The 18,653-nt window shown below is 44.8% G+C and overlaps 2 protein-coding genes across 2 annotated transcripts; both read left to right on the plus strand.

Moving 5' to 3' along the window:
* Positions 1-1,791: 1,791 nt before the first annotated feature.
* On the plus strand, positions 1,792-6,688 carry LOC147962103 (uncharacterized). Its single transcript, XM_087534821.1, has 6 exons — positions 1,792-1,840; positions 2,531-4,176; positions 4,429-4,730; positions 4,816-5,506; positions 5,588-5,668; positions 5,761-6,688. Exons 1-6 carry the CDS (start codon positions 1,792-1,794, stop codon positions 6,280-6,282), a joined length of 3,291 nt encoding a protein of 1,096 aa, XP_087390947.1. The 3' UTR covers positions 6,283-6,688.
* Positions 6,689-8,713: 2,025 nt separating this feature from the next.
* LOC125531031 (putative protein phosphatase 2C 21) lies at positions 8,714-11,659 on the plus strand. The gene is made up of 8 exons (XM_087537596.1): positions 8,714-8,818; positions 8,930-8,999; positions 9,426-9,531; positions 9,938-10,058; positions 10,278-10,397; positions 10,495-10,663; positions 10,747-10,823; positions 11,630-11,659. The coding sequence occupies exons 1-8, from the start codon at positions 8,714-8,716 to the stop codon at positions 11,657-11,659; spliced, it is 798 nt and encodes a 265-aa protein (XP_087393722.1).
* Positions 11,660-18,653: the final 6,994 nt, after the last annotated feature.

An 18,653-nucleotide genomic window follows, 5' to 3' on the forward strand; every position in this document is an offset into this window, starting at 1 on the left:
TGTTTTGGTGTGCTGGTCCTATGGGGCCTTAGCACAACGACTTCCGGAGTGTCTATTACAACAAGTTTTGCCCGATTTCGGCGATGGAGGGGCGATGACAGCGGCATGCCTTCGGCTCGTTTCAGTGCTTATATCATCGCTAGGTGGTCTGCGGATCTAGATGCAATTTTTATTTCGGGTGTTCGTTGTACTGTCATGATTGAGGATAAATAGATCGAAAGCTTTTTCAAAAAACAAAATATATTCCAAGGCCGACGCTATTTTGCTAAGGGTGCTATTTTTTTTCTTGGTTTTAATAACTGCAGACGAAGAAGTTTCTTTTTTTAGAAATCGCAAACTTTTGGTTCATAAGTCTTAAGACTTTTTTAGTCCCAACTAAAAAGTCACTAGGCCCTAAAAAGTCCCTACCTGTTTGGTTTCTAGGACTAAACATGGGCTAAAAGAAGACCATGTTACAACTAAAAGTCTCAATAAGACTCTCCCTCAAGGTCTTTTTTCATAAATCTCAAATACCCACTTTAAATCTGTATAAGTCTCTTCTATTTGGTTTAGATGAGACTAAAACAAATTTTTTTAAATCCTACACCAATGAGTCCCTATAAACAAAACACTCCGTAAGTCCAACGAGTAAACCGTGCATGTTGCCGGTCGGTACAGAGTATACCTGGCCATACCTCGGGCCGGGCGGGGCTTCGGGCCGGGCCTAGCCAAGCCCGACGAAAAAAATCCAGGCCCGAGCCCGGCCCGACCCGGCCATCGGGTCTGTTTTTTGGGCCCAAGCCTGGCCCGAACACGTAAAAGCCTGTCGGGCTTCGGGCCGGCCCCACCCGACCTTCAGAGAAATGCAAAAACAACGGGCCCAGGCCTGGCCCGGCCCGGCCTTCGGGCTCAGAATCTAGGCTCGAGCCCGGCCCGGGGGCAGCGTCGGGCTGGGCCGGCCGGGCCGGGTCGGGCCGGGTTTTCCATGGCCAGGTATAGTACCGAGTACCGCATGACAGAACGGCGGCGGAGGACGCTTCACGCGCGCCCTACTCCGCAGGGCCATCCCGAAATCTTCGGTTCTTCTCCTTCGTTTTCCGCGCCTGCCTCCCTCCTTTCCTCTGACTTCCTTTTGACCCTGCTTGACTGCCATTTACCCTCCGGAGAAAGTGAGGATAGAGACCAGCCACTACTCCCTCCCCCTTCCCCATAATTTACGCAGCATTCATTTTCCTTCTCTGAGTTTGTGCGCACATCGAACCAATCCCCAGAGAAATCCAAACGCCCTAGGTAAGAATCTCCTCGTCGCCGCCGGCTCTGTTCTTCCTTGGTCGCTCATGTGGTGGAGCAGCGGGCTAGCCGCGCGCCTGAATCTCGATTCTTATTTTCTTTTGAGGTAATATCACTGGTAGTCACTAAACTTGCGTTGGATGTGCAGTTTAGTGCTACAACTTTAAAAATACGGATTTTTGGTCAGTTAACTTGCGTTTAGGTTCATATACGGTCACTCTCGTTGACTGCCTGCGTATTCGCCGATGACATGGCATGCCACGCAAGCAGAGGCCCACTGTCAGTGACACAGGCCGTTTCAAGGAGTCGCGTGCGTGGTGTTTTTGTACAGACCCCCTGCACTTATTTTCTTTTGCGCAAAAATGTCCCTGCAAGGGCGGGAGCAAGCCAACCGTGCATATTTGCGGAACGGTACCCCAATATCTCTGGCCATTCATTCTAACTCCCCACCGCTTCGTTTCCCGATCAAACAGAGGCGGAGGCGGAGGAGGCGGTGCTTGACGGCGGCTGTCGTCAGAGGCGATGAATGAACCGCGTCGTCGACGTCCGGGCGAAGCTGCGCCGTCGTATGGTACGTCTGCCCCCACCCCTCCCTGCTCTCCTCCGTCTTGTTTCTCTCATCTGCTCCTGGTCGTCTTCTTCCTGCCCCGTTTCGCGTATCTAGGGTTCATGTGTTATGGCCATTATCTTTGATAGTTTCTCGTATGGACGCGTTGTTCTTAACCGATCTTGAAAGGACGGATTGGATTTTGAAGGTCCAGGCCCGCTGTTTGCAAATCGAACTAGGGTTTGGGAAGGTCTAGGTCCCCTGTTTGGTTAGATTATATAGTTGAAAAATGTCTGATGTTTGTACTGGGAAGGGCAAGAAGTTAACTGAACTTCTGAATTTCAGAAAGTGCATGTAGTTACTGAAATTTTTGACACTAAATGTGTTTACTCTGAATTTCAGAAACTGCATGCAGTTAACTGAATTTTTTGACACTAAATGTGTGTACTCTGAATTTCAGAAACTGCATGCAGTTAACTGAATTTTTTTGACACTGAATGCGTGTACTCTGTTTTTTTAAGATTGTGTGCTCTATTGGTACTGTAATGGATAATTAGCTGTTGAATGCGTGTACTAAAAATGTACTCAAAATGTGTACTATAATGGATAATTAGCTGTTGAACTTGTGTTGTACTTATTTACTTGTTAACTGAATTTTTCTTCAGTAAATTCGACGTACCCTACTTACTGAATTTTTTTATTTTCACAATGCAGGTGATTTTGATGGCTTGTGTAGTGTTCAGATCCACCACAAGGGTTTGTTCTGTGGGAGTGAGAGCAACAAGACTTACATGGATTATGAGGTTGACTGGTTTGACATGTGTGAGAGTGACACATGGTCAATGTTATGGATCAAGGATTTTCTTTCACAACTGGGACATGACATGGAAGCCTCCAAATTAGATGTGTATTGGTGCCAACCAGGGAAGACCGTTGCTGATGGGCTTAAGCTTACGCAATGTGATGCAGATATTGTTCTTATGATTATTGCAACAACAGAGCACAAGAACCTACTGCTTGTAGTAGATCATGGTGAAACTTTGCAGTCATCAGATGATGATGTTTTGATTACTGGAGTGATAGAACTGCCTAAGGTCATTACTCCCACAAAACACAATGGAAAAGAAAATGTTAGCTGCTCAGCGAAAGGAAAGAGTCCAAGACAGAATGTATCAAGGAAAACAAAGAGGAGGATGTCATATGGTGAAGGATCTAGTTCTGGGTTTACAGCTGCAGTGGAGGAAGAGCAAGGAGAGGAGCATGGTCAGAGCAGTGAAGAAGAGGGTGATGTTCAGGATGAGTTAACAGATGAGGATTTTTATGAGAGTGACTTTGATGTGCAAGATGGTGACGATGACCTGTTTGATGCACATGTTGACAAAAATGTAGATGACCACAGAGAGAAGACTGAATTTTCTGACTATGAAGCAGAACTCCCAGAAGATGCACTGGAGGACAGTCATTTGAATATGTCAAGAGAAGAGAAAGATAAGTTGAAGCATAAATTCAGTGTTTTCAACCCTACCACAGACCTGAATGCACCAGTGTTTAAGCTAGGTATGGTATTTGCAGACATGATAGAGCTGAGACATGCTCTCAATGCATACAGTGTCAGAAATAGAGTGAAGGTGAGGAAGCTCAGGAATACTAACAGGTCATTAGAGGCAGTATGCAAGGATGATTGTACTTGGTACTTGAAGGCAGGCAAGGACAACAGATCCAGCAGCATTCAGATCAAGAAGTATACTGACAAACATACTTGCACCAAAGCTTGGGATCTGAAAGTGCTTACTGCTCCCTTTCTTACTAAACAGTTCAGAGAAGAGTTCAGAGGCAATGAGAAAATGCCCTTACTGAAATTTTCAGAGAAGGTGGAACAAGAATTTAACTTAGTTGCTCACAGGAGTAAGTTGGGAAGGGCAAGAAGAGCAGCCGTTAAAGAAATCAGGGGAGAAGATGATGATCAATACAACACTTTATGGGACTATGGGCAGGAGTTGAGAGGGAGCAATCCAGGGAGCCTATTTTTCTTGTGCACAAAGGAAGTGTTTGAAGACAAGGCCAAGGTCACAAAGGACCACTTCTCAACATTGTACTGGTCTTATGATGCATGTAAGAGGGGTTTTTTGAAGGGCTGCAGACCAATAATTTTCCTTGATGGTTGTCACATCAAAGCAAGATATAAGGGGAATATATTGACAGCAGTTGGGATTGATCCAAATGATTGTATCTTCCCTATAGCATTTGGCATATGTGAAGTGGAGTCAACACACAGTTGGGAGTGGTTTCTAGCCTCTTTGAAGGATGACCTGAATATAATCAATACATCAACGTTCACCATTATGAGTGACAGACAGAAGGTGAGTCATAGTTTTTTTGTTCTTTTATTTGTAAAATGTTCTATTCCAAAGTTCTGGAACTAGGATGCAAGAAAAGCTCGAGGCTCGTGAACCGCTCGAGATCGACTCGAAAAGAAACGAGCTGAGTTTGAACACTTTATGTAGCTCGACCAAGAAACAAGCCGATCTTGAGCCAATGTTGGCTCGCTCGATTTTAGCTCGATAGCTCGACAGAATATCATTATATTTTAAGTGATGTTTATGTTGTTGTAGGGTTTGACGAATGCTGTGAAGAAAGTTTTCCCTGATTCAGAACATAGGAACTGTGTTAGGCACATTTACCAAAATTTCCACAAAGTACACAAGGGTGAACAACTGAAGAATGACCTCTGGGCCATAGCAAGATCCACTAATGAAGCTGCCTACACCAGAAACATGGATAAGATGAGAGATCACAACTTTGCAGCATTCAATTGGGTTGAGAACTTGTCCCCAAGAACTTGGATCAAAGCTTTCTTTGACCCTTTCTGCAAGTGTGATATATTGCTGAATAACATGTGTGAGGTGTTTAACAGGTTAGTTTCATTGTTTGCAAGTATGATGTATTGCTTGATTTCTGTTGCATTTGCTTTCATTGATTGTGTGAACACATATTTGTAGCTACATTTTGGATGGTAGAGAGTTGCCAATTAAATCAACGCTGGATTACATCTTCTGGAAGATTTCAAATAGGATGGTTGGTAAGCAAAGGGAGGCAGAAAAGTGGACAGGCAGGCTTTGCCCCAAGATACAGAAGAAGCTGGACAAGTATGTTGAGTGGGCAAAAAATTGCAGGGTGAGGGAGTATGGAAGAGGTGTATTCAAGATTATCTCATTAAACAACACTTACATTGTTGATCTGAACATGTTGAGCTGTAACTGCAAAAGGTGGGAATTGTCTGGTATACCTTGTCATCATGCAATTGCTTGTTTTAGGCATGAGAGAATTGAGCCTGAGAGCATGGTCCATTCATGCTACACTGTTGAGGAGTACAAGAAGTGCTATGGCTTCAATATGAGGCCAATGAGGGATCCAGAGGAATGGGAAAAGATGCGTGGCAATCCTGTTTTTCCACCCATATACACCAAAGTAATGGGCAGGCCCAAGAAAAGTAGGAAAAAAGATCCAGAGGAGAAGAAGGATAAGAAAGGAGTTAGGAAGTTGACCAAGCATGGTGTTAGCATGCATTGCTCTGTTTGTGGGGGCGCTGATCATAACAAGAAAGGGCATTACAAACACGTGAATCAACCACCTACCGAGGAAGCACCTGGGGAATCAGAAGAAGAATACGATGATCCAAGCATAATTGCTGTAAGTTTCTTACATCTTTTCTTGTACATTGATATATTACTTGTACTTCTGTGCATTGATATATTACTTGTACTTCTGTAGAACATTATGCCACACAGAGTTTACCCACAGTTTGATCCAACACAAACTCCAGATTCTATGGTTTACAAGATGCAGGAAAGGGTAAAATATGCAGTGTTGGTTCTTTTTGGAATATTTTTTTTCTGAATTAACAATTGCTCATATGATATGTTATCTGTTAACTATATTGGCAGGAAAAATTTACATACCCTGCACCTATGGACTTTGGTCCCCTGCCTGAGTCTAGCTTTATTGCTAATGCTAGGGACACAATCCCTATAGGCAGGGTGACAACAGCCATGTCCAGGGGCAGGGTGAGAGGAGGAACAAGTGGAAACAATGCAACAAGAGGAGGAAGAAGTGCAAGAAATGCAACAAGGGGTGGTAGAAGTGGTACCAATGCAAGAAGGGGAGGAAGAAGTGCAAGCAATGCAACAAGGGGAGGCAGAATAGTAAGCAATGCAACAAGGGGAGGAACTGCTCCAAGTGCAACTAGAGGTGGCAATTACCCAAGTGGAAGTAATCCTCCCAGAGGAGCAAGGGCTGCTGCTCCAGGATTCTACAACTTGCTTTTTGGAAATGATGGACAAAGCAGCCAGCAACCACCACTTTTTATGCAGGGAGAAGAAGAGGTACTTGTGAGCCAAAATGCACCCCAAGATGGCCTGTTTGGAGATGGCTGGCCTCAGGACATGCATGATTTCCTATCTCTGTAGTTGGATGACCAAGTGATGAAGTTCATGAATGAACTTTTGTGTAGAATAGTTCATGAATGAACTGCTCCTTTTGTTGGGGTAAATCAGGAAAAAAGACCTTGTTCTGCTTAGGTTTACATGACAAATGAACCATGCTTTTGTCAGTACTAATTTCCCTGTTTAGTATGGATTTTGTTCGCTACTTCTCCCAGTTTGGAGCTATGACATATGTTTACTGTCATATGCCCAAAATCAGTTTGCACATATGTTTACTGTCATATGCCCAAAATCAGTCTGCACATATGTTTTCTGTCATATGCCCAAAAAGAGTGGCCTGCTTTTTGAATTGTTTTACCGAGATTTTTATGCTCAAATACATTCTGCAGATATGTTCACAGCCATAAGCTAAATTGAGTCTGCACATATGTTTTCTGTTATATGCCCAAAAAGAGTGGCCTGCTTTTTGAATTGTTTTACTGAGATTTTTATGCTCAAATACATTCTGCAGATATGTTCATAGCCATAAGCTATACTGAGTCTACACATATGCTTACTGTCATATGCCCAAAAAAGTGGCTTGTGGTCTGCTTTTTGAATTGTTTTACTGAGATTTTTATGCTCAAATACATTCTGCAGATATATTCATAGCCATAAGCTAAACTGAGTTTGCACATATGCTTACTGTCATATGCCCAAAAAAGTGGCCTGCTTTTTTCATTGTTTTACTGACATTTTTATGCTCAAATACATTCTGCAGATATATTCATAGCCATAAGCTAAACTGAGTCTGCACATATGCTTACTGTCATATGCCCAAAAAAGTGGCCTGCTTTTTTCATTGTTTTACTGACATTTTTATGCTCAAATACATTCTTCAGATATGTTCAGTCATAAACCAAAAAAATGAGTGGCCTGGGATTCGAACCCAGACCGTGCTAGCAACAACCCACACCATCTAGCCACTCGGGCAGTGAGACTAATTTGTTCAGTTACGTGTACTCAAGTCTTTTGTACCAACTATTTGTACCATCTCTTTCCTTTGCTCCGCCGCCCGTACGTCTGACAGATGTAAGAGATACGCGCCGGCGACACCCGTGACTACTCCCACTTTCGCAAGCTCATTCCCGCCATCCAGTACTTCTTCCAAAGCCATTTCCCGCCATTAGCCCGCTCGCCACAGTGTTATTTCCCGCCCTCGACGCACGCTATATAAACACGCTGGTGACCGGGTTTTGGTGGGGCCACTGTCAGCAAGGACATTTTTGTGCAAAAGAAAATAAGTGCAGGGAGGTCTGTGCAAAAACACCACGCATGCGACTCCTTGAAATGGCATGTGTCACTGACAGTGGGCCTCTGCTTGTGTGGCATGCCATGTCATCGGTAAATACGCGGGCAGTCAACGAGAGTGACCGTATATGAACCTAGACGCAAGTTAACTGATCGGAAATCCGTATTTTTAAAGTTGTAGCACTAAACTGCACATCCAACGCAAGTTTAGTGACTACCAGTGATATTACCTCTTTTCTTTTTGCCTGAAGATTTGGGTCCAACCCCTGTTCCTATCGCCTGTTTCTTGCGATGCGTTAACCTTTTCAAGTTTGTGGACGGGGAGGCTAAACAGCACCGAAACTCCGTGGTGATTTCAATCTCTTCCATTGTATTTAGTTCCTTTTTGCTGCTGCTGCTTTTCATCTTGCATTCGGTGGCGAGTTCCCGGGAGAAGAGGAGGCTACAGAGCGGCCGAATCCACCGTCGATCCCCGTTTCGCTCTCTTCCGCATCTTTTTTTTTCTGGTGGGTTCTAATCTTCTATTAGTTCCTGGGGCGGCGGCTCATTGTGGGTTCGTTGTTGGAGTGTCACGAGCACAACGGGGATCTCTGTTCCTACGCGCTTCTCCATTGGAACTGGATCCCCTTATCGCTCCTGTTGCCGTTGTTCGTGGCAAGGGCAACTAGACTATTATGGTGTCCAAAAATCACGGTTTTCCCCCTTTGCAGCATGTGGATTCGCACTCTCCTTTGTTCCCAATCTGCCCGCTCCGTTCGTCCTTCCGCTCTCATACTGCTAATTGAAGTTCTCAATCCATCCCCCTGTTTTTTCTTCCTTGATCTTCAATATGCCTGATCCTTCTCATCCAAAAGAGGGTTCCTTTGTTCTATATTGGTTTCTTCTTCCAAACTCTGGGCTTAGTTCTACTCTCACTTCGAGTGTGCCGGCCTGAGTTATTTGGCGATGTTGACTGTAAATCATGTATTAGTTTGATTCAGCTGGATTATATTCGGTGAAAGCCCTGAATTGTGTACTGTTTATGCATTTTTTTCTGATTATATCCACCCAGGGGCTCTTAAATCCAAGTTGTGTTAGTACATTTAGTTTACAAGTAATTAGTTTTCGCTGATAAGGATTTCCATGTTATATTTTGTACTGAATCTTTCAGCAGTGTGACCCGGCAATGGGGAAGGCAATAACATATAAGCGTACTCGAAGAGCAGAGAATGACGTAACCAGGTATGGGGCATCATCTATGCAAGGGTGCCGTGATGAAATGGAAGCTACTGTAAGTTCTAATTCAGTACTTTAGAGAATCATTGAGATGATAGGTCTATGTATTATCGATTTTGTTTGCCATTACAGTATTGAATTTGATTCTTACCTGTCTTGTTTGCAGTGGGCATCTCACGTACATCTACTTGATTATGCGCCCACATTATTCTTTGGTGTTTATGATGGCCATGGAGGTTTGATATCTATTCTGATACTCTTAGAACATAATAAAAGAAGTTATTATAGTAATCTAATAGAATTAATAGTTATCCAAAGATACGTTTCATGTGCATCTGTGTATTACACTATTCATGCATATGCTTTGAATGTGCATTATTTATTATAATTATGAGCTGTCAATTAAATATAAATTGTGAGGGGCCAAACATTTATTTGATCTGTTTTTGGGAAAGGAGTTGGAGGGTGGTATGTTAGCACTACTATGCTCAGAACTTCAGTGAGTTTTCTGTACAGCGATACACACATTTTCTATTACTGTATCACACATGAGCTTGTGATGATTTTTACACTGTTTTGCATGAGTTTGTACATGAGTGTGTTTGATTCAACCCTTGTTTTCTGTTATGTATGTTTGTTGAGTTGAATCTTTTTTCTCTTAGGAGCGGAAGTAGCATCTTATTGTTCGAGGAAGTTTCATGAAGAGCTTAAAAAGGATCCAAGCTATGTCCTCAATCTGCCTGGCGCATTGAAGAATGTGTATTCCAGGTTATTTAGATGATTAAATCATGTACTCTACATTTTAGGCAAGTATGGAGAGCCATATATGGAACATGTGTTGGGGCGTTTACGATATCGGCAGAGGCATGACATTTAAACAATTATAGATTTTAACTATAAAATGGAAATATTTGAAATTTCATTACACAATATGATCAAATATGGCCTACACAAGAGACATCGTTAAGTGTCTCTACATATATGTTCACATAATTGGCACCCATATATATGCACTTCCTTTACAATATTGAAAGGTGGACGGGACAATGCTATGTTGGTGTTTGAGAAAGTACCAATGTTGTACCCATTCTCTACATAGATGCAATTGCTAAATAAGTTACTTCTCGTTGGATGTGTTGATGTTGAAAATGCAATTATTGTATGCTTGTTACAGCATTGATGAGAAGTTGCAAGAATCAGATGAATGGAGGAGGGACTTGGCTTATTCTCCTGACATCAGAAATTTGATAAGGTGGCTATGGACTGATGTTTGTGGTGCTAACTGGCTCCCCAAGGTGATACTGGATGTTTTTAAAACGGAGATACCGCATGACAAATAACCCTTTTCCTGTGTTTGATTTTGACGTTACATTGTTTGCTTCTTTTATCGAAGGGCACATCGACCAATTCCCTCCCTGATGGCGGCACTCGCTGCTTCTTTCTTTATAGCCTAATTTTCCATTCGGTTTTGACTCTTTTGCGTAGTGTATCTCAGTTTGGAATTTGTTCTTCAGGCACCTTATCTGCCCCCTCTACATGAAGGAAGCACAGCATGCGTGGCTGTCATCAGGGGCAACCGTATCTATGTTGCAAATGTGGGCGATTCCCGTTGTGTGATCTCAAGGAATGGTCAGGTATAGTGAACGGTCATGTGGGGCAATACTATTATGTCATAATCAAGGCATTCAAGTGGTGCTTGACAGTTTTCCTACATCAAATTTTTATGGCAAGGCAATTGATCTCTCGATGGATCACAAACCAAACTACCGACATGAAAGGAAGAGAATTGAAAAGGCAGGAGGACAAGTGCGCATGGATGATATCCCAAAGAAAGTTATGGCTGACATGAAGTTGGGCATCCATCGCATTGAGGGAATATTACACATATCCAGATCGATTGGTATATTCTTTATTTTATTTCGCTGACATTTGTGTGTACAATCTATTCATTGCTGATGGGCATTTTGACTTCATACATCTCAGGTGATTTTCAGTTCAAGCAGGACCTGACTTTGTCGCGTCAAGATCAAATGGTGACATGTTGTCCAGACATATGTGATGTACGTTTGCAACTCTATTGGTTAAGCTCTGTGTACATTTGTTTCTGATAGGTGTGGTCTTATGGAAATGAACTTTTGTTTTTCTAGGTGCCGATAACAAATGATACTCAATTTTTTGTTATAGCAAGTGCAGGTATCTGGTAAGTCTGAGCTAAAAATAACATAAGAGGCTGTTTCATTATGACTTAATTCTAAGTACAATACTTGATCTATAGTGAACTTACTCCCAATTACTATTTTTTCGTGCTTGTTTCATGGTAGGCTTCATTAGTATTTATCACCAGATGTTTATAACATTTTGGTTTAGTTAAGTTTGATCTGCCTGGTACTTACTACAATGGTCTGAGTTTCTTCATCGTGATGTGGAATTCAGTTTTCCATTTCTCGAACTGTAGGATATTAAATTGTTTCCCGAGTTCAAGTTAGTGAAAGAAGCAACATTTGCCAATTCCTAGGTTAACTAGTTCTCTGTAGTGTGTACAGAATTAATTAAATTTGATGGTTCCGTACAATGTTGATTTTCTATTTGGAGATGACAGATTGGTATGTTTGCTTCCTCTTCTTAACCAACTTAGTGCTTAATGAAAGATTTATTCCAATAGGAGTTGTGCCAAGTTTTCTTTTCATTCAGAAGAATGCTAAAACTAATAAGTGAGCAAGGCCACCTTACCAGTCACCACGATCTGATATGCAGCCACTATTTCAAAGGGACATAATTTTGTTCCCTTGTTTCGTACTAATATAATTTCGTTTGTACTATATATTACCATAACAAAGTTACACACTTCTTGTTTTTTTTTCTGCAGGGATGTCATGACAAGTCGGCAGGTGGTTAATTTTGTACACCAATGCTTGCAATCGGTGAGTCTTCTTTCTTCTTAAAAAAAATCTGCTTGTAACTAGGAGTGATACTGTATTTAAAATAAACATCCTACTGGATGAAGAAAAATTTATTGGGTAGCATAATGTTGTTCAAGGAATGACTCCACGCATGCTAATACTTGGTACCTATTATATATTCTATGCCTGGGTTGATTTTCATTTTCTCATGGAATTGTCGTTCCTATTGCTTCTGACATATTGCGTGATCAACGCAGGAGGAGAAAGATCCGGGAACCATCTGTGAAAAACTTCTTGATTCATGCCTGCGCGAGGGCTCAAAGGAGAATTTGACCATTATACTGGTTCAATTCAAGGCCACCGCCCATGGTGGAGCTGAAGCCAATGTTGCCCATGGTGGAGCTGAAGCCAATGGTGCCCATGGTGGAGCTGAAGCCAATGTCGCCCATGGTGGAGCCGATCGCGACACGGGAACTGATGATATCGAGAGCAAAGGGTCAGGTAGCCGCAGCCCTAAGCCCTTAGAGATCGAGGCCCAGGAATCTGGCTCCAAAAAAGAAAGTGCGCCGAGGATGCTTCAGCTGGGGTTGGCTAAAGCACGAGGAATGCTAGGTGTGCCCACAGTTTGATCAAGAAGAGAGGTGATCCTGAGCTGAGAAGGATTTACAATGCTGTTTTTGCTCTTTGTCGGAGATAGAATTATGTGTTAGACTCACTCAATAGGGTGTGAGCAGTTGCTTCGTTGTGTTGTTGGTTTTGCTTGAGCGCCACTTGGATTCACTCTCTTGTTCTGATTTTGGATATTGAAGATGCTTAATGGGGTATGCAGGCTTCCTGCCTTCATGATAATTCTTTTATGCTATGCAATGCAGTAGCATTATGCTCTAGTTTTTTTCAGTGTGCATTTTGGATGAAGATATTAGACAGTAATCGGCAGTATATAACGACTGTTATTAATCGGCCTTGACTTACGTATCAGTTAGCTTTGAATGCCAAGAGCGGCAGCAGCAATGCATCGCAAGTCCATGGAGGAAATTCAACGACGACCTCGCGATGGCAAACGTTTCAGTTTCAGTACCATTCTCTTACGAACCCGAACACTAAAATTGAACGGGAAAAGGTTATAATCAACCGATTGATTTCTTGCATGGCATCAGCCGCCCACTCCACCGTTCGATTCCACTCGCGTGTGTACCGTGATGAGAGCGCCGCATGCAGGCTTCTGTGCATGATACGGGTCCCCACTACTACGACGCCTGTACTAGTACATTTCATTTTTAAATTCAACGCCTGGTACTTTTTGCTACTACGTATGACGTGGTGATGTTTGCATCAACATGTACCAGTTGCTTTGCTACTAGTCCCTTGATGGGGTATTACTTGAGAAGTAATTATTGCGTCCATTCTTCTAAAGACAGAGTAGGCGTGTCCTCTACTAGCAAAAATAATTATTGCGGGCATCTGTGATGGCCACGCTTCGCTGCTGTGAGTAGGTAGCGCAATGCTGCCGTCCTTGTCGTGATCGGGATGTGCCATGCTGCAATAGTCAGTCGTAGTTGTTGCGTATGAACACGTGGCACTGCAATGGTGAGTCGTCATTGTTGTGATCAATGCGCGCGATGCTGCAATGGTTGGTCGTAGTTGCTGAGAGTGGGACACGCGGCGCTGCAAGGACCGGTCATCATTGTTGCGGTCGAAACGCAAGATGCTGCAAGGACCGGTCATCGTTGTTGCGGTCGGAACGCAGGATGCTGCAATGACCGGTCATCGTTGTTGCGGTCGGAACGCAGGATGATGCAAGGACCGGTCGTTGTCGCTACTATGGGATGCACGATGCTGCAACGGTCGGTTGTCATTGCTGCGGGCGCGCGGTGCTCAAAGGACTGGTCGTCGTTGATGTGATCGAAACACATAACGCTGCAACGACCGGCCATTGTCATTGCGATCGGGTGCACGATGCTGCAATGGCTGGTTGTCACTGCTGCAGACGCGCGACGCTCCAATGATCGGGCGTTGTTGTTGCGATCGTAACGCATGACGCTGCAAGGACCGGATATGCATGACGCCGCAATGGCCGGTTGTCATTGCTGAGGACGCATGACGTTGCAATGGCCGGTAGTCCTTGTTGCAGACGCACAACGCTGCAATGGTCGATCGTCGTTGTTGTGGTCGAGACATGTGACACTGCAATGGTTGATTGATGTTGCTGCGAGCAAGGTGCAAAACGCTGCAAGAGAGGACCTCCACTGCCGCAAGGAACAGTTACTATTGTTGCAAGAGGGGCGTGACATGCTACCGGGGTCGGCAGCCAAAACTGAAAAGCCCCTCCACCGAAGCTCCACGCCGGTCGACGTTAGCTTTATAGCAGTGCAACTAAGCCGGACGGCCCAACTGTAACAAACTTCTTCCTGCGTGTGAGTCACTACTCGTTTATCACGACCTTTGTAAATACTTGCTAGATCCATTGCAATTTTTTTATGCTTTTTCCTTTATTTCTACGGTGTATACCTCATTGCAATCTTGTAAAGAAATTGCGTTGCATAAGATTGTTTATTTTAACACTTTGTTGGGGAGTTGTTTTATGCGATGGGGCCCAGCCACCTGACCATCGCATGTTGCTTTGCGAATCACAAGCAAGGTTCGTACCGTGTGTATGTGTGAGCAGCTATTTGAGTGGTCCCAAACGCCCCAAGGCCGTGAAAACATGCCAATCATCGCATCCGACTTTTCCGCGCTCTGCCCACCGAAACTGCTAGGAGACGTCAGATTTGGGCAGATCAAACGGTGGTCGAGGCGGCTTAATTTTGGCTGTTATCAGCCGATTGATCGGTAGCAGCCGCCAAATTGAACTCCCAAAAACCTGCTTCTATAAAACCCAGTGTATTACGACTTGGGAGCCTCGTTTGTAAACAATCCTCAAAATCTGACCCCCTAAAAATCACAATTTCAAACTCGATCTTTCCCGTATTTTTCATCATATGCCATATGATTATGCACTTCATAAAAAATACTGGAAATGATATATATAAACATAAACTCCTTAACTACAAGTTGCCATTAATTCAGAGGATGATGACCCTATCAAATTTGAGCTAATCTCAACTAGTTAAAGCAAAATATATCCTAAAAGAACCAAAATTAAAGGTAATACAATAAGAGAAGATTAGCTTCTGGACCGCCGTCCAAGTCCCTGCTGCCAGAGTCCAAGGAGAGGATGATGACGTCGTTGGTGGTTGACGTCATCACTGCTACCTCATCCTCCCTTCCAGCTGCTGCCTCCTCTTGGTATGGTCCTTCCAAAGCTCATCCCATGCCTGGTCATGGGCGGCTTGTAATACCACCAGGGCCAAGAGGTGCTCGTGGTACCAGAGCTTGCGATGGTACTCTGCCATCTACTCTTGCGACAACCGTTCAACTACGAGTCATCCCATGTTGGCAACATGCTCGCTCGACACTTCCCCAGCCACTCCTCCTTGAAGCGCCCCGCCGCTTCCCCACGCCACCGCTCATCGTCGTGGGAAGGGTAGACTGAGCGGAAGAGAACGTGCTTGTCCTCCTCGAGCTCCATCTCATTGAGCCCCTTTGGCTAGAGTAGTGCTGCTTCCATCACCGTGTTTTCCTGCGAGCACCTCTGCCACTTTCTTTGCCCTATCTAAAAAATGGAAGGCCAGATCCCACTTTCTTTAATAGAGCGGGCACCACGTCCTTCGCACCGGAGGAATCCATATTCATGGCTGCTGGTGCTAGGGGGACCATGAGGTGGCACCTCCACTATAGAAACTGGGCGGGCATCGCGGAGAGGCTCCTCGCCATCTTCGTATGTCGCAATTGAGGAGAGGGATAGGTAACAGGGGAGAGGACACCACCACGGCACCACCGTCTGATGGAGAGGGGATGTAGGAATGAAATATGTATACCAGAGGAGGGGGTGTGATTTAAATTTTCTTTCGGGAAACTTCAAATATCTCAGACACAACAATGGAAGTAACTAGACAGGAACAAGTCTAGGAATGAAAACTATCGAAGGAAAACTAAAGCATACATCGAGAGACAATCACATGGTCTAACCATAATTCAAGACAGAGTACTGAAAGTAAATAGGGTATAGAGGTGACCAGTGATGCTCGATGATGATAGGGTATTTATTTGACCAGTTCATTCTTCTGCAAAAGTGCTACGTCTGGTTGGAGGAACTTGTGATTGAACATAGAAGATAAACCCTCTTCCTTCTGTTCTCCCCGACAATTAATTCGTCAACCAGTGTCGATTACTCGTGGTAGATGCTTGAGATAATATCCAAACCTTCACATAATTTGTCTTCATGGACCATAATTACTCTTGGTCACTGAAGAACTTGACACCTAACCGTCTAGAGAGTTGACAGTTCTCAAGAGTAATAGGCGGAGCATACTAGACTTAGATTCCAGTGAAGCTAGACCACTCTCTAATTTTTCGGCTCTGCGTTTTTCTCTCGGTGGAATATAAACTCAAATAGCTTGGAGGGAGCACTACAAAAAAGACACATCCGTGACATTTTGGCCCGAACGAAAAGTTTTTCTGTCATGCGATGACACTTCTATGACGATAATTGTGACAAAAACATGTATCATCATAGATTTGGTGGGCTCCTACTTGTATGACAAAAAATCATGACAGAAAATGGGCTTTTCGTCCTGGGTGGGCCGGAGACGCACCTGTATGACATTCTTTGGGCCTCCCATGAAGGAAAAATCATGGTAGAAGTGAAGGCGAGGAAAATATAGGGGAGTTCCCGGTTACATTGGGTGGTCGGAGCCGAGCGATGCACTGTGGTTTGCGTGTTTCTCTCGTGTACGCGCATGTATGCGAGGCGTTGGCTAACTGAACCCGACCAATCGCACTAGCTACGTTGCTGATCTGAGTGATCGATCCCTTGGATGTTAACTGAACTCGAGCGATTCCTTCGCTGCTGACTGAATCCGAGCGATTCCTTCGCTGCTGGTGCTAACTAAACCCGCACGAACGATCACTCCTGCTGCTTACTGAAGCCGATTGAGCCTCCGTGCGAGACGTAGCCAACCAGTGTTGGGTTGCCTCTCGATGAACAGTGACCATTGCTACCGTGCGTGCGGCACGTAGAACGAGACAAGACGTGGTGAGTCGAGTCGATTGGTTGGCTCTCAATGAACAGTTCTCCATGGGGGTTGGATTAACAGGACCCCGTGGTAGTAGGCGGTTGCTGCTGGATGAACAAGACCCCTAGGAGGCCGCTGCACCACAGCCGGTTGGGGTGGATGAACAGGACCCCGTGAGGGCTGGATGACAGTAGCCGATAGAGGAAGGATGAACAGTAGCCCGTGGATGAACAGTGGCTGGTGGAGGCTAGAGGAAGTCGACGGTGGATGAACAGTAGCCCGTGGAAGCTGGAGCGAGGCAGTAGAGAGTGGATGAACATGACATCGTTTCGACTGTAGGCGCTCGAACAGAAGTACGTTTCCTCCGTTTTGCGGTACGCCACACCCCTCCCGATCAACAAGACCCCGTTTCGAGCGTAGGGACTCAAACAGAAGTCAGTTTCCTCTGTTTTGCAATACGCCAGACCCTTCCCGATGAATAGGACTCCGTTTCGACTGTAGGTGGTCGAACAAAATGCTGTTTCCTCTGTACTGTGGTATGCAGGCCATGTTTCGGCTATTCCATCCAAGCCGGTTGGCTCCCGATGAACAGGACGCATTTTGTTGCCTCCCGACGAACATGACTCAGTTTCTCCATTCCGACTCAGCCGGTTGCCTGCCGATGAACAAGACGGCGTTGCTGCCGTCAGTTGCCTCCATGTACACGAGCCATGTCCGTACATATGCACGAGTACGTGTTCGAGAGCCCCGCCCGTATGTACGGATGTGACCATATTTTTAGCCCTATGGCCTGTACATACGTGTACACGGTTTAGACGGGACTGCCTGAACTGCTACGTCGGGGGCTTTACTACGACATGTGCCTTTGCTTGCTCGGCCACAGTTCGTCGTTGCAGAGAGATCGATCGACCAGTATGTACGTATATGTTCACGACCAGGCAGATAACGCTACGTATGCTTCGACCAGGTGGGTCCTAGCTATCAGGGAGGATAAGAAGGCACTTCCTTGCGTGCGAAGATATAACTGGTGGGTCCCAGCTGTCAGGGGGAGGGATCATTTTTTCGCGCCTAATATGGAGGCACTTCCTTGCGTCCGAAGATTTAGCTGGTGGGTCCATCTGTTAGCGTTACCGCTTACATTAATCTTTTGATGGCTGTCATTCGTTGACCACACCGCGCCGAGAGCACCAAGGCGGTGGACGACGGTGAAGCCTAGGAAGGGAACGACGCGGACCAGGGAAAGACGCGATAGTGGATGCCCACGCGATGCACCTCCTCATGACCGACCAGGGCGTGCTACTGGAGCACAGCTACCCCTTAGGGCCGACGAGGATGAGCTGCTAGATAACACTATCGTTCGCGTGGCCAGTCAGCGCGCGCTACTCGCGGCCGTCGAGGGCGTGCTCCACCTCGGCAATGTCAGAGACTTCATCCTCTTCCTAGGCCGCGACGCCATCCACTTCGGCAATGGTTGCGTGCTCTGGTGGGTGTTGTGTCCGTATGGGAGCTTCGAGCTACACTACCAGTGGGGGCGGGGGTGACCTTTTCGTGGTTTCACATGGTCAGAGGAGAAAAATAGAATTTGAAGTAGCACAATATGTTGGAACATGTTAGAGGAAGGTTGGCAGGAGAAGTACAACAAACATCACGTGCGCACCATATTTTAAGAAGGGTTTAATGTAATTTGTGTGAAATGGATCCGTGTGGATTTACAAGTAGTACATCCAGGTGCCAAAGGGGAAATTGACATGGCTTGGGAAAAGTATGTCGCTTCATAAGGAAATATGGAATGGAAAAAAAATTCTGACTACAAGCTTTTTGAAAATTTCATGTATTTAAAAATATTCAGGAATAAAGAAATCATGGATTTGGGAAA

This window comes from Triticum urartu, chromosome 7A, assembly GCF_056163025.1.
Source record: "Triticum urartu cultivar PI428250 chromosome 7A, HENAU_Tu73, whole genome shotgun sequence".
Taxonomy (NCBI): Eukaryota; Viridiplantae; Streptophyta; class Magnoliopsida; order Poales; family Poaceae; genus Triticum; species Triticum urartu.